At 44.8% G+C, this 14,699-nt stretch overlaps 1 protein-coding gene across 1 annotated transcript in view; it reads left to right on the top strand.

Annotated features, from left to right (window-relative positions):
• The window catches only part of LOC148535361 (collagen alpha-1(VI) chain-like), a 52,096-nt gene that overhangs the window by 14,225 nt on the left and 23,172 nt on the right, over positions 1–14,699 (top strand). Inside the window, exon 3 of the mRNA XM_088462795.1 lies at positions 10,851–11,034. Within this exon, the coding sequence (XP_088318921.1) occupies positions 10,851–11,034 (184 nt within the window). The remainder of the gene's footprint in view (positions 1–10,850; positions 11,035–14,699) is intronic.

Raw genomic sequence — 14,699 nt, 5'->3', positions numbered from 1 at the left:
GAGGTTGATTGTAGTGGAAAGGTGCAGTGAGTATATCTTCCTGCATGGTATGTGACTTTTGCTATGGCTGCCTGTCTGTGTCTTTTTTCTAGTTACTGTCAGCCTATACCTATCCCTTTCCTTCTCCTACAAGCCCTACAGGTGTGCGGGGGAAGGGTGTTTCTACTGACCTCACCTATATAGATCACGTATTTGTGAGGTCCGTCACATACAGTTGTGTGCTACACGGTGCCATATTGTGGGCTGTTGTCCAGCACACGGGTGAGTGCGCACGTTTTCTTCCAACGTCATGTCCGAGGAGGAGATTGAGCACTCTGGGGCTCCGGTATTGTTCTCCTGCAGGCGCTATTCTGCAGGAGTGGATAGGGAGGATTTGTCACAGGACGGCCTGTGCGGACGGTGCCAGGCACTCCCTGGTATGTCTAAACCTCCCATGTCGCAGGAGCCACCATGGGCGATGTTTTCCCAGGTGCTGGTGTCCATCGCGGACCGTCTGTCGGTCCCGACTGCCGCCCCTACTAGGGCGTTGCCCCAGCCTGCCATCCCCCATTCCCCGGGTGTCCCACAATTATTGCAGACTCCCCCGGGGTCTCAGCCTGTTGGTCCCTATGCGGGGTTGCCAATGTATATTCAGTCCACCCCTGTGGCACAGCAGGCTGTGGTGCCGTTTCAGGCTCCTGTGGCAACTCCTCCACCCTGGGTGGATGCGCTTTCCCACACTGTCCAAGATTTGGCGGCAACATCTTCGGCTTTTCAGTCGATGATGCGCAGTGACGTGCCCTCCAGGGTGTCTAAACACTCAGTCATGGCGCAGGCTGCGCATCTTCCGGATTCTGAGGGGTCCTCGGATGATGGTGAGGTGCAGGATGACTCAGCCTCAGATGCCTCAGTCCAGGAGGTAGACACTAAGTCTTTCATCAATGTGCGGGCTCTGGTTAAGGCGGTGCGGGCCATTCTTCTGATTGAGGATGAGGCACCCGCTCCCAAGTCGAGGTATCCTAGTTTTAAAAGAGCTAAGGTTACTTCTGCAGCGTTCCCCTTGTCTGATCAGTTGACTGATCACATGGCAGTGGCCTGGCAGACACCCAGTAAGCGTTTCCTGCCACAGAAATGCTTGGCGTCCAATTATCCATTCCCGGAGGCGCATTGTAAGAAATGGGAAACTCCGCCTGCAGTCGATTCCCATGTAACACGCCTCATCAGGAGTGCTACTTTGCCATTGCCGTCTATATCCTCGCTGAAGAATCCTACGGACAGGAAGGTGGAGACTTGTTTAAAGTCTATTTATTCTCTCTCAGGGGCGGTAGCCCGGCCGTCCATGGCCATCTCCTGGGTGGCCAAGGCCATTGAGGGGTGGGCCAACGCCTTGGAGGACGCGTTTACGGATGAAGCTCCGGACGTCCAGAGGGCGTTGTTAGGACAGATGAGAGATGCCGCCTCCTACATTGGAGAAGCATCTTTGGATGCTAGCCTGTTGACCTCTAGGGTTTCGGCGGCAGCAGTGTCTGCTCGTAGATCCTTGTGGTTGCGGTCTTGGAGAGCAGACGCGGATTCAAAGAAAGGCTTGGAGGCCTTACCTTTTAATGGAGAATTACTATTTGGTCCGGACCTGGACAAAATAGTAGATACCCTGGCGAAATCCAAGTCAGCCTTCCTCCCTTCAGCTACTACACCTGCTAAGGTCCGGAGCTCGACCTTTCGTTCCTTTCGGGTTCAGGGCAAGGCAAAGGGTCAGTCCTTCCCGAGGCAGTCCGCACCCAAGACCACCTCAAAGCCAAAGAAGCAAGCCTGGAGTGCTAGGCGCCCTTCTTCCAAGCCAGAAGATAAGCCTTCTGCGTGATGGGACGGGCCTCCCTCTGGGGGACCCCAGAGTGGGAGGCCGACTTCTTCAATTCGCCCAGTGCTGGCACAATACCACCACGGATGCCTGGGTGCGAGAAGTGGTCTCCCAGGGGTACGCCCTGTCTTCTCAGGAGAAAACCAAGGCCTTGCAGGTTCAGGAAGCCATAGAGGCCTTGCTGACGGCGGGGGTCATTATACCCGTACCACAGTCTCAACGTGGGATGGGGTATTACTCTACGCTGTTTCTGGTTCAGAAACCCAATGGCTCTCATCGCCCCATCCTCAATTTGAAGTCCCTGAACAGGTTTCTCAGGGTTCCCAAATTCAGGATGGAAACTTTGCGTTCCATCATTCTGGCGATGGAACCAGGGGATTATATGGTCTCCCTGGATATCCAGGACGCCTACCTCCATGTGCCTATAGCAACATCGCACCAACAGTTTCTGCGGTTTGCTATTCTCCACAACCATTACCAATTCAGGGCTCTACCCTTTGGTCTCTCCACGGCACCAAGGGTATTTACCAAGGTGATGACGGTCATGGCGGCTCACCTTCGGAACCAGGGGATACGGTTGCTACCGTATCTAGATGACCTCCTCTTGCTGGCAAGCTCCCCGGAGGTACTGATCCAGCATCTCCACCTGACGGTCGCTTGTCTACAGGCGCACGGCTGGTTGATCAACTGGAAGAAGTCCTCCCTCATCCCATCACAGCGGATGGTTCATTTGGGGGCCCTGCTGGACTCTCGTCAGCAACGGATTTTTCTGACTCCAGAGAAGGTCTCCTCCTTACAGCTGCGGATTCACGGCTGTCTGAGCAGTGGCAGAGTGTCGGTGGACTCAGCGATGAGAGTTTTGGGGTCCATGGTGTCTGCATTCGACATGGTGGAGTTTGCCCAGTTCCATTCCAGGCCCCTGCAGGGGCTGATTCTTTCGGAATGGAACGGATTGCCACACAGGATCCGCTCTCAGATGCTGGTGTTGTCCTCGGAGGTGCGTCTGTCCCTAGCCTGGTGGCTGCAGACAGCTCATCTCCTAGAGGGGCGCCCCTTTTGGATCCCGGAATGGGTTCTGCTCACGACATATGCCAGTCTCCGGGGTTGGGGGGCGGTGACAGACTCCTTGTCACTTCAGGATCGTTGGTCGGCGGAGGAAGCGATTCTTCCCATCAACATCCTGGAACTGAGGGCAGTATACAGAGCCCTGCAGTCGTCCGGCACCGCTCTTCACGGAAGGGCTGTTCAGGTGCAGTCAGACAACGCCACCACGGTGGCGTACATCAATCACCAGGGAGGGACTCGCAGTCGATCTGCGATGTCGTAGGTGTCCCGCGTCCTGGCTTGGGCGGAGCGCTATCTTCCAGCTCTCTCTGCAGTTTTCATCCCAGGAGTCCTCAATTGGGAGGCAGACTTCCTCAGCCGTTACGACGTGCATCCCGGGGAATGGTCGCTTCATCCAGAGGTATTCCAACTACTCGTGGACAAGTGGGGGCTGCCAGAGCTGGACCTGATGGCGTCCCATCACAATCACAAGCTGCCCGTGTACGGGTCAAGGACAAGGGACGCAGGCGCAAGTCTGATAGACGCGCTGTCGGTGAGATGGCTGTTTCAACTGGCTTACTTGTTCCCTCCGATATCTCTGCTGCCTCGGATCCTGCGCAAGTTCAAACAGGACGGAGGCACACTGATCCTGGTGGCCCCAGCGTGGCCCAGAAGGCCATGGTACTACGATCTGCGGAGCTTGTCCATCGACGCTCCGTTCCTCCTACCTCAACGGCGGGACCTGTTGTCTCAGGGGCCCTGTCTTCACCCGGATCTGGGTCGACTATCTTTGATGGCGTGGCTCTTGAGACAGCCGTCCTGAGGTCTCGGGGCTTTTCTAGCTCCGTTATTACCACCATGCTGAGGGCGCGCAAGCCTGCTTCCGCGAGGATCTATCACAGAGTGTGGCACACTTACTTTCAGTGGTGCGAGGCCAGAAAATATGATCCCCAGGTGTTCCGGGTTTCGCGTATTTTGGCTTTCCTTCAGTCAGGTTTCGAGTTAGGATTACGTCTTTCCTCACTGAAGGTGCACGTGTCTGCTCTGTCGGTGTGGTTCCAGCGCAGGATCGCTGCTATGCCGGACGTACACACCTTTTTCCAGGGAGTTTTAAGAATCCAGCCTCCCTTTGTGCCACCTGTGGCCCCGTGGGATTTGGCGGTGGTTCTTCGGGCCTTACAGGGTCCGCCTTTTGAGCCCTTGGAGTCAGTGGAGCTCAAGTGGCTAACTTTTAAGACTGTTTTCCTCTTGGCAATTGCTTCTGCCAGGAGGGTTTCAGATTTGGGGGCGCTTTCTTGTCGTCCCCCTTTTCTGATTTTTCATCAGGACAGAGCGGTGCTTCGCACTCGTCCTGATTTCCTGCCTAAGGTGGTTTCCAGGTTCCACATTAATCAGGAAATTGTTGTACCAGCCTTTCAGTCGCCTGATCTTTCGGCTGGGGAGACTTCCTTAGACGTTGTCCGTGCACTCCAGGTTTATGTGGACCGGACTAGTTCTGTGAGGAAGTCGGATTCTTTGTTTATCCTCTTTGGTTTTCACAAGAGGGGTTGGCCTGCCAACAAACAGACTCTAGCCCGTTGGCTTCGTTCTGTTATTATTGAGGCTTATATGCAGGAGGGTTTACCTGTTCCAGCCTCTGTTAAGGCTCATTCCACTCGGTCTGTGGGTCCCTCTTGGGCTGCTAGACGTGGCGCCTCTGCTGTTCAGCTCTGTAAGGCGGCCACCTGGTCTTCCATTCAGACCTTTTTGAGGTTCTATGCGTTTGACACCTTTGCCTCTCAGGATGCATCCTTTGGGCGCCGGGTTCTCCTATCAGCACAGGATAGTGTGGACCCCTATGGACCCTGAAGTAGAAAACGAGATATGGTAAGAACTTACCTTTGTTATCTCTGTTTCTACGAAGTCCATAGGGTCCACAGGGCACCCGCCCTGACGCACCTGGCTTCATATGGGCTGTGTGACTGGTCACCGGTTTTCCGTCTCCCATTTCTGTGAGTATGGTTCTTGTGTGTTCCAGTCTTCCTTCTCTCTGTTTCGTCTCCTCCTCCGGCCTGGGCTGCTTACCAACTGAGGTGCCTGTGGCTCGGGGGCGGGGTATAGGGGAGGTTGGACCCAAGTGCATCCTGGGAGCAGCTGAAAGCTTTAACTCCTTGGTGCCCGAGGATCCAGGATCCAGCTATACCCCAAGGTCACCCTGTGGACCCTATGGACTTCGTAGAAACAGAGATAACAAAGGTAAGTTCTTACCATATCTCTTGTTATTTCAAATCAACATATCCATACTATTAAATCTTATATCCAGCAACAGGTAATATTAATAATATTATTTATAAAAAATATGTCGTTGGATAAATCTTATTCATCCAATAATAAATATGTGCAAAATATATGTAGCTAAATCCATAATACAAAAAAATATTTTTTTGATAAAAATAATGTTATTCCTATTGTGTATCTAAAATCTATATACAAATTAGATACAATAAATCTACAGTGAAATACAATAAATAGCTATAAAAAATAAAAATGTGAAAGAAAAAGTGCCTACCCAATATAGTGTGCTAAAAATAAAAATCTATTAATCAATGTGTACCCCTGCAAAAAAATCACAAAATACAAAACAAAATAACCTGTGAAGAATACCTATGATCAGTGACAAATATGCATCAAGAATATATAAATCATAAATGTGCTACCTGAAATATGTGTATAAGATATAGGTAATATATACCTATAAAGTCACCTAACATTAGTGCATATTAATTAATATCACATATTAAACATTAATAATATATATGTATAATATATTGTGCTCATTCCCACACAAACATCGAGAGAAAAGAGTAATAATAACCATAAAAATACTCTTATAAATGATACCTGTTAACAATTGATAATATTGATCCAATTATTATAGATATAAGTTCATGTTATAAATTACATCTATAGATGGTATAGGTTAAATCTGCTGTACCTTCTTCACTATTAGTTCCACTGATGGGAGATGGATGGATGTACTAATAAAGAGGATATATAAAATGTCGATCCTATGACATCATTACATCATACAATTATTCCTAAAGATATTCTGGTCATTGTTCTGACCAATAATAGGATCATTTATAACATCTTTTAAAAAAATGGAATTTGCAAGTTCTTACAAAAAAAGCTGAGTAACTATTCCCCTCATTCATTCCTCTTGGGGAAATAGAATCCATACTGAAAATCATTTTAGCCTCCCATTTGAGGAGCTCACAATCAATATCTCCTCCTCTAATCCCTAAGTTGATTTGTTTCATACTTACCTCTATGTTCACTATCTGGGGTTAATTCGCTGCAGCATACAATTAGTACAAATATTTATTTTTTTATTTTTTTATATAATCTATGCGCAGTATTAGAACATACTTATGGGAATATTTTGAGGACAAATATATGGATGCTATCTATGTTATAGTGCATATCGAGTACAAGGCTTGCCGCTTTGCTGTATAAAGCAGCACATTATTAAGCATTTAAATATATACAGCCATTTTATATGCTCCAGGCAGCTCAACGGGCTTCAGGGTGCCATTCCAGGCACTCTGCAACCAAATGCAGTTGCCAAGAGGCAGCAATGGTGCAGCCCCCAAGGCTCTGTGTCCAGTGTGAAGGCATATGTCGCACATCCCTATTTACAGCCCTATCTATCATATGCAACTAACATCTATCTATCTATCTCTCTATCTAACATTATTGTCATATAATATGGAGGTTAACATAACCTTACCTTACATTGTGATATGTCATATCAGCAGATACAGCTGATAAATAACTGACAGTTTCATTCCAAAGAGAGACTTTTATACCAAAGCTGGGTCACATCGCAAAGGCTGTTTATGATGTTAGGTTGACATATAATTAGCTATTGAGTGGATAAATCACAAAGTGCCTGCATTTGACAACATATATCTATCTATATCTGTCTATCTATCTGTCTATCTATCGTATTTATCTATCTACATCAACCCATTATTTTCATATAACATTTAAGTTAAAATAAGATTACATTACACTGTGGAAAGTCATATTATAAGCTACAGTTGATAACCGATAGCTCTCTACCCAACAGTGACTTTTCCAAATTAACAATGAGGTGGATTACAGCATCAGTCATCCGCATAAAAATAGCCATCATTATGACAGCATGACGATGACCACCCAACCAGCTTTCCACACAGTTGGCCATAAATGATAAGTATTAAAAATGATGCAAGTTTTTACTTCTATAGGTCCTTAGTTATATTTAGCCCCAGGCCCATGTGGCCTTTAATCCAGCCCTAGAGGGGGTGATGTGAATGGGAGGTCTAATCAGAACCACAATCACAGAGATTGCAGCTTTCACATTAGTTCTCATGCTCTCACCCCACTCCACAGCTATTTTAAAGCGATGGCCTTTAAAGGTCTGCCGTATTACAAGATGCAGACTTAAAATAATTGGTTGACTTGGTATCTTTTCAAAAATGTGCAAGCACTAGTTGTGATATTACGTGATATACACTGTGGCATAGCTAACCCATTTTATTGTTTAATTCTATTTTGATATGCATATTAAGTTATGTGCAACCAATCTGCTACTTGTGGGTCTGTTATATCTCTTGCTATAATAACAAATTAAACAATTATGGCAAATGATAATCTGTCTATAACCCACTCTCTGAATCTAGGTCAGTCTTTGAATATGGGAAGTCACAGTAGTCAAAATTAATCAATGTATCACAAATTTGCAATAGTTCTTTATAACTACATTTAATGTATTCTCCCAGGGTAATATGTGGAACAGCACTTTTTCCCTTCCCTCAAATCCTTAATCTCTTTTTGTCCTGTTTTTGTCTCATCTTTATTAATGTATTATTGTACAATTTCTAAGGTTTGTTGAAAACAAAGAAAAGCAAGATTTACCTCACAACGTTATCAAACAAAAATGTTGAGAAAATTGATATACATAACATTATTGGGAATATGAATTGCTTATTTTGACTCAGAACCTGTCTGCATTTCACCACTGATATCTATCTGTTTATCTGTCTGTCTATCATTATAAAATTTAGGTTAAAATAAGCTTACCTTAAGATGGGTACACACTTAACGATGTGTGTACGCAGCGATGCGATGGATGACTGCACCACTGACTGGCCAACATATCGGGCGGCCAGAACACATTACACAATCCGGTGCCCAACCACGCGATACGTTGGCACCAACTGCATCCCACTGCATGGAGTTGTCAGTCGCATTGTCAGATTGAGCTGCATGTAGGGGCGACCTGCGACTGACGACCAAACGGGAGTGCGTTTTGTCATTAGTAGTGCGTACACACTGGCTGATATTGACTTCGTGTTGGCCCGATCTATCGGATCAGATGACATTTCGTCTACAAATCGGCTAAAGGGTCCAGTTTTACTCTGTGAGAAGTCATATCAGCCAGTACAGCTGATAACGGACAGTTTTATACCAAGTGATTACTTTTTTTTTTCCAAAGCTGAGTGACATCACAAAGGCTGTTTAGGATGTTAATCAGATGACTGGTTAGCCTACTGATATAAAATTCAATCTGCATTAATTTTACCACTAATGCCTATCTGTCTGTCTAACTAACATTATTTTCATATAACATTTAAGTTAAAATAAGCTTACCTTACACGAAGGGTTCCCAACCACGGTCCTCAAGGCACACTAACAGTCCAGGTTTTATGGATAGCCACAGTTAAGCACAGGTGTCTTAATTAGTATCTTAGTTATTTTGATTTAACCATCTGTGCTCAGGCATGGATATCACAAAAACCTGGACTGTTAATGTGCCTTGAGGACCGAGGTTGGGAAACACTATCTTTCACTGTGAGACGTCATATCTGCAGATACTGTTGATAACGGTCAGTTCTGATATGAGCATAGACTTTCAGGCCAAAGCTGAATGACATCTCAAAGGGTGTTTATGATGTTACTCAGACAAGTGATTAGTCTACTGAGGTAAAAAATCAAAACCTGCCTACATTTCAACATTTCAGTCTATCCATCTATCTATCTATTCTATCTATCTATCTATCTATCTATTCTATCTATCTATTCTATCTGATTAACATCTATCCATATATCTATCTACCATTATTTTCATATAACATTTAGGTTAAAGAAAGCTTACCTTACCCTGTGAGATATCATATCAGCAGATACAATTAATAACTGACAGTTCTATACCAAGCAGCGATTTTTATGAAAAGCTGAGTGACATCACAAAGGCTGTTTATAATGATAGCCAGTCACATGATCAGACTATGGGCCTGATTCAGCAAGGATCACTATTGCGATCTCAATAGCAATTACGTATGCAGTCTCACTGCGAAGATATGCTAATGATTTCAATCGCAATGCCATACGTAGCCTAAAATAAGGATGCCGACTTTACCTTACACACATCCGTAATACTTTGCAAGACTACGAAACCATCAGTAACTCCGAGTACCATTGCAGCCTCATGCACACTTACACCAGGTCTGACCTTACTCAGGAATTGCTAACCTCATCGCATGCAATGCAAGCCCAAGCTGCGTATGGCATCACATTGGCTAATTTATGCATGCCCCTGCAACTGCTTTCAAATGCAGTGGCATGCCTGCGTTTTGCTGACCACCCCTCCCGTTTGGGTACTTCCTGTCAATTACTCTGCGATGGGTCTGCGTAGTCACTGATCGTAGTGGGGTGTTCGCGCACTGCGATGCATAAGCATGCGCAGAATGCAACAATCGGCCGATTGCGTGTGTAATCACAATAGTGATCCTTGCTGAATCAGGCCCTTTGTAAGTTATAATAAGGCTTACATTACACTGTGAGAAGTCATATCAGCAGATATGCTGATAACTGAAAGTTCTCTATCCAGTAGTGTATTTTATACCAAAGCTGAGTGACCCGGGCCAGATTAATAATGGTAAGACTACAGAATCAGTTGTACACATAAAAATAGGGTCATGACAGTATGATGATGACCAGTCACTAAGTTGGCCACACGGTTATCCATAAGTGATAACTATCAAAATTGTAGCTTCAGAAAATTCTGCAAGTCTTCTTTACTTTTAGAGGCCCTTGGTTATTTTAAGCCTCAGGTCCATGTGGCCCTTAATTCAACCCTGGAGGGGAGCGAAGTGAATTGGAGGGCCGATCAAAACTGCAATCACAGAGTTTGAGGCTTTCAGGTTGGGTCTTCTGCTCTCACTTCCCTCCACAGCTATTTTAAGTGATGACCTTTAAACATCCGCTGTATTACAAAGTGTAAACTTAGGGGTATATTTACTAAAGTACGGGTTTTTAAAAGTCCATAGCAACCCATCAGCTTCTACTTGACATTTATCTAGCACCTTCTAGAAGATAATAAATAGATTCATTATGGTTTCTATGGACAACATCTCCACTTCTAAAAACCCGCACTTTAGTAAATATACCCCTTAAAATCAAATTAGTCTCCTGGATTCTTTTCAAAAACATGCAAAGCCTAGCTATGCTACTACTGTAGGTGATAAACTCTGTGGCACGACTAACTAGTTTTATTTAATCCAGTTTTTATATGTATATGAAGTGATGTGCAACCAATGTGCTGCTTGCGGTTAGTTCTGTTTTATCTCTCTGTATCATAACAGATTAAATAATTATGGTGAATTATAATCTGTCCGCAGAGTCAGAGACCTCTCCTTTTCTTCAGTATGCCTTTTTATTTCTCAAGCATAAAATATATGAATAAATGCGAGTGCTTTAACTACTGTATATCAAGCATTGCATATCCAGTTGTGTTTCTTATCGAGAAATGTGTTTACTTCAAGTGGAATGATCCTATATTGTGATTAAGTTAATTTTAAGTTTGATATAACGTATGTTTTTTTTGTGAAAGCTTTTGTATTTAATTCCCATTTACCAGTCCAAATTCTCTCTTTAATTTCAGTGCTGTAAAGAACATGCACTGGATGGCAGGGGGCACTTACACAGGCGAGGCGTTAGATTTTGCCAAGCAAGCTTTGGAGGAATCAATACTTACCCACAAAGTAGCAGTGGTGCTGACTGATGGTAGATTTGACACTCGTGATCACAAATCCTTGGCCTCACTTTGTACAATACCAAATATGAATGTAAGTATTAACAGAATAATATCTGTACCTTTATTATCATCACAAATACAATAGTACAGTTGAGTTTGATGAAGGTGCTTCACCATTCTGTACATGAGATCAAGAGAAGCTGTGGCTTTCTCCACTCATGTGCCACCTTCCCTAGACTTCACATTGCTTTCATATCTTCTGCAATCTTATCACTGTTAAATACAGTGGATGATTTATGGCAGACTAATGGAGAACCACACTGTTTTACTAAAGGCTGAAAATATAACTTTACATAGTTGGCAACATTTGACGGTAAGTTGTAGGTGCATTTTGTAAATAGGTTAGTGTGAATGTATGTGCATGGCATTTGAGAGGCATGGGTGAACATATAGGACGCTGGTTAATGAAAATGATCAGAACACTATTTGCAGTTTTTAACCATGCACTTGTCACCTACATATTGTCTCAACAAATGTCTATGGGACCACAGATTAGGAACAAGTAACATCACTGAGGCACTTTGTGACTAGCAATCATAAGGTCTGACTAATATTCAATAGGGACTGATCCCTAGGGAATTAGTGGCTGCATATTCATGCTTTCAGGCTGCTTCCACTGTGAGGGTTTTTCAATATTGTCCCTATTAAGCATAGGCATAACTACCATAGGTGCAAGGGGTGTAGCTGCTATGGGGCCCAGAGCTGAGGGGGTCCATCTTCCTTGTCAGAGTTACATATGTTACATACATTTTTCACGATTGGGTGGTATTTAGGGGCACTCACAAGCGTTTGCTATGGGGCCTTCAAATACCTTATTTTATACAGTGCACATCATGCGAAACATGTTCATATTATTCCTGTATTTTAATTTGATATCACAGCAAAGTTATAACTGCTGTTCAAATTCATCTTCCAGTATTTCCAAAACGAGGGTTAATGTGGTTTAGTAACTAATGTAGGCTACTAATAACCAACACAAACCTAATGCTGGGTCTTGCTAAAGTTTGTGGCAATCTCAGCTGTTCCTGCCATTATTATTATTAACTACAGCAAAACAATATGGTAAAAATGTTTATGCTCAAAGTGGAAAGCATAACAAATTAAATTAAATAAAATAGGGAAAGTAGTTACATTTTGATGTTTAAATGTGAATCATTTGCTGGGATTAACTAGCTGCAATCAAATACAACTCTGTCCAAAGTGTATATAATAACCATAAAGCACTGGAGAAAATGTTTGAGCAATAGAAATCTAAATAGTTTTGAAAATGGCATGTTATTAGAGGGACATGCACCTGTGGCACACGCCCTCCAACTCGCCTCACTGATGGTCTATCTATCTATATATCTATCTATCTATCTATCTTTCATTTACGTTAAAAAAAAGGTTGCACTACAGAATCAATAGGTATATTAAAAAAAAATATTACCGTATATACTCGAGTATAAGCCGACCCGAATATAAGCCGAGGTACCTACTTTTACCCCAAAAAACTGGGAAAACTTGTTGACTCGAGTATAAGCCTTGTGTGGGAAATGGCAGGAGCTGGTAGTGACCCCAGTAGTAATTCCCCCTGGTTGTGCCCCCAGTAGTAATCCCTCCTGGAAGTGCCCCCAGTGGTAATCCCCCCTTTCAGTGCCCCCTGTAGTAATCCCCCACTGGTAGTGTCCCCTGTAGTAATCCCCCCTGGTAGTTCCCCCAGTGGTAATCCCCCCTTTTAGTGCCCCCTGTAGTAATCCCCCCCTGTAGTAATTCCCCCCTGGTAGTGCCCCCTGTAGTAATCCCCCCTGGTAGTTCCCCCAGTGGTAATCCCCCCTTTTAGTGCCCCCTGTAGTAATCCCCCCCTGTAGTAATTCCCCCCTGGTAGTGCCCCCTGCAGTAATCGCCCCCTGTAGTCCCCACCCCCCAGTAGAGAGAGACGTGACAAGATAAAAAAAAAAAAATCACTTACCTGTAACTCCCGCTCCTGGTCCCGCCGCTGTCCGCTCCTCTGGCCGCTTTGCATGGGAGAGACGTCGTCATGACGACGTGTCTCCCATCACCCACTGCGGGAGCCGGAAGATGGCTCCCGCAGTGGGAGCAGCAGCAGCCGCTGAGAGTCTGACAGACTCTCAGCGGCTGCTGATTACACCAAACACGCAGCTGCCGGCTCCAGCGGCTGTGTGTTTGGCAGTGTGTAGCGCTGACCGAACTCCATCCGGTCAGCGCTACACTTGACTCGAGTATAAGCCGAGGGGGTACTTTTTCAGCACATTTTTTGTGCTGAAAAACTCGGCTTATACTCGAGTATATACGGTAAGTGCACCTGCATCATGCAATTCCAGAGGATTTGCTGCCCCTCAATAAATCACAAAGTAACAAACGTCAAAAATGTATTCAACTAAATTAGAAACATTAATAACAAAATGCTGGATAATAGTCTATTTAATAGTAAATAATTTTTTTTTTTAAATTATACATAAAAAAGACACATTTATAATATATATCTCTAAAATCAATTGTACTTCATTAATAAATATAAATCACATCATAGAGTAAATGATCCCACAGATATCAAACTGGAAGTATTCTTTGATCTCAGATCTGCTATAAATTGCTATCTAAAGTCCCAGAAAACAGTTATCTAAATATTATAAATGTCTATCCTGCAAAAAGCAAGGTGATCTCAATAGCAGTATCTCTGCTTAATAAATAGTATTTTAACTTCTGTGCGCAGTCTTTTGTACTTGGCTGTGGATTAGAAATAAGATCGGGCTGCCTTTAATAGCACCAGTTCAGGCTGTATTACACAGTGAAGTCCGGGCCGTCCCCCAGCAGCTTCACAGATCTACTCATGTACTCCAGCCGGCTATGTTCCGTGTTGCGGGGATATGGTCTGGGGTGATGGCATTCCCTCCACAGTAGTTGACTCACTGGTCGCACAAGATAAAGTCCGTAAGTGCGGTTGTGAGCTCAGCTCCCGGTGCTGCTATAGTAAGATTACATTCTCCGTCTGGTGTCTAACCATATCAAGGCACATTAGCACGGGGCCAGGGGCATTTTAAGAGAGGAGGAGGCCCATGTGCAGGCTCCGTTTGGGCCCCCTCCTCTCCATCGGCGGCTCAGCGCGGCACTGAGCGCTGTAGATTCTGGCTTCATGCCACGGGTCTCCGGGAAAATGGAACCCGCGCCTACTTTCCCGGGGACATCTTTTTGTGCATGCGCAGAACACTGGGAAAATAGTCGCTGCCATTTTCCCAGTGTGTGGTAGCTGCTCTGCAGCGCCAGTCCGGCGCTGCGGAGCAGCACTTTGGGAATCGGCGGAGGGGTAAGTATGAGTACCTGTGGGTGCAGGGTGTGTGGTGTGGGCCCCCTTGGGCCCAGGGGCCCGTGTGCACCACACACCATGACCCATTATAAAGACGCCTATGCACAAGACACCAACAGCATGTATAGGCCCCTGTTCAGTTCAGCATCAGCTGCAGCATAAATTACGGCAACGGCGGCTGGAGTATTAGTGGCAATAAGGTTTTCCTCCTCCAGATATACAATCAAGATAATGCTGTGCGAATCCACCAACTCCACAATGGTCATAGACAGGGACAGCGACGCATTTCGTCTACTCTGTAGACTTTTTCAGGTAGACTCTGTAGACTTTTCTGTGGAGCTGGAGGATTCGCACAGCACTATCTTGATTGTGTATCTCAACGATGAAAA

This window comes from Taudactylus pleione, unplaced genomic scaffold (genome assembly GCF_031769625.1).
Source record: "Taudactylus pleione unplaced genomic scaffold, aTauple2 ptg000053l, whole genome shotgun sequence".
Taxonomy (NCBI): domain Eukaryota; kingdom Metazoa; phylum Chordata; class Amphibia; order Anura; family Myobatrachidae; genus Taudactylus; species Taudactylus pleione.
Note: the sequence above shows the minus strand (reverse complement) of the source record. Positions and strands in the feature narration are given on the sequence as shown.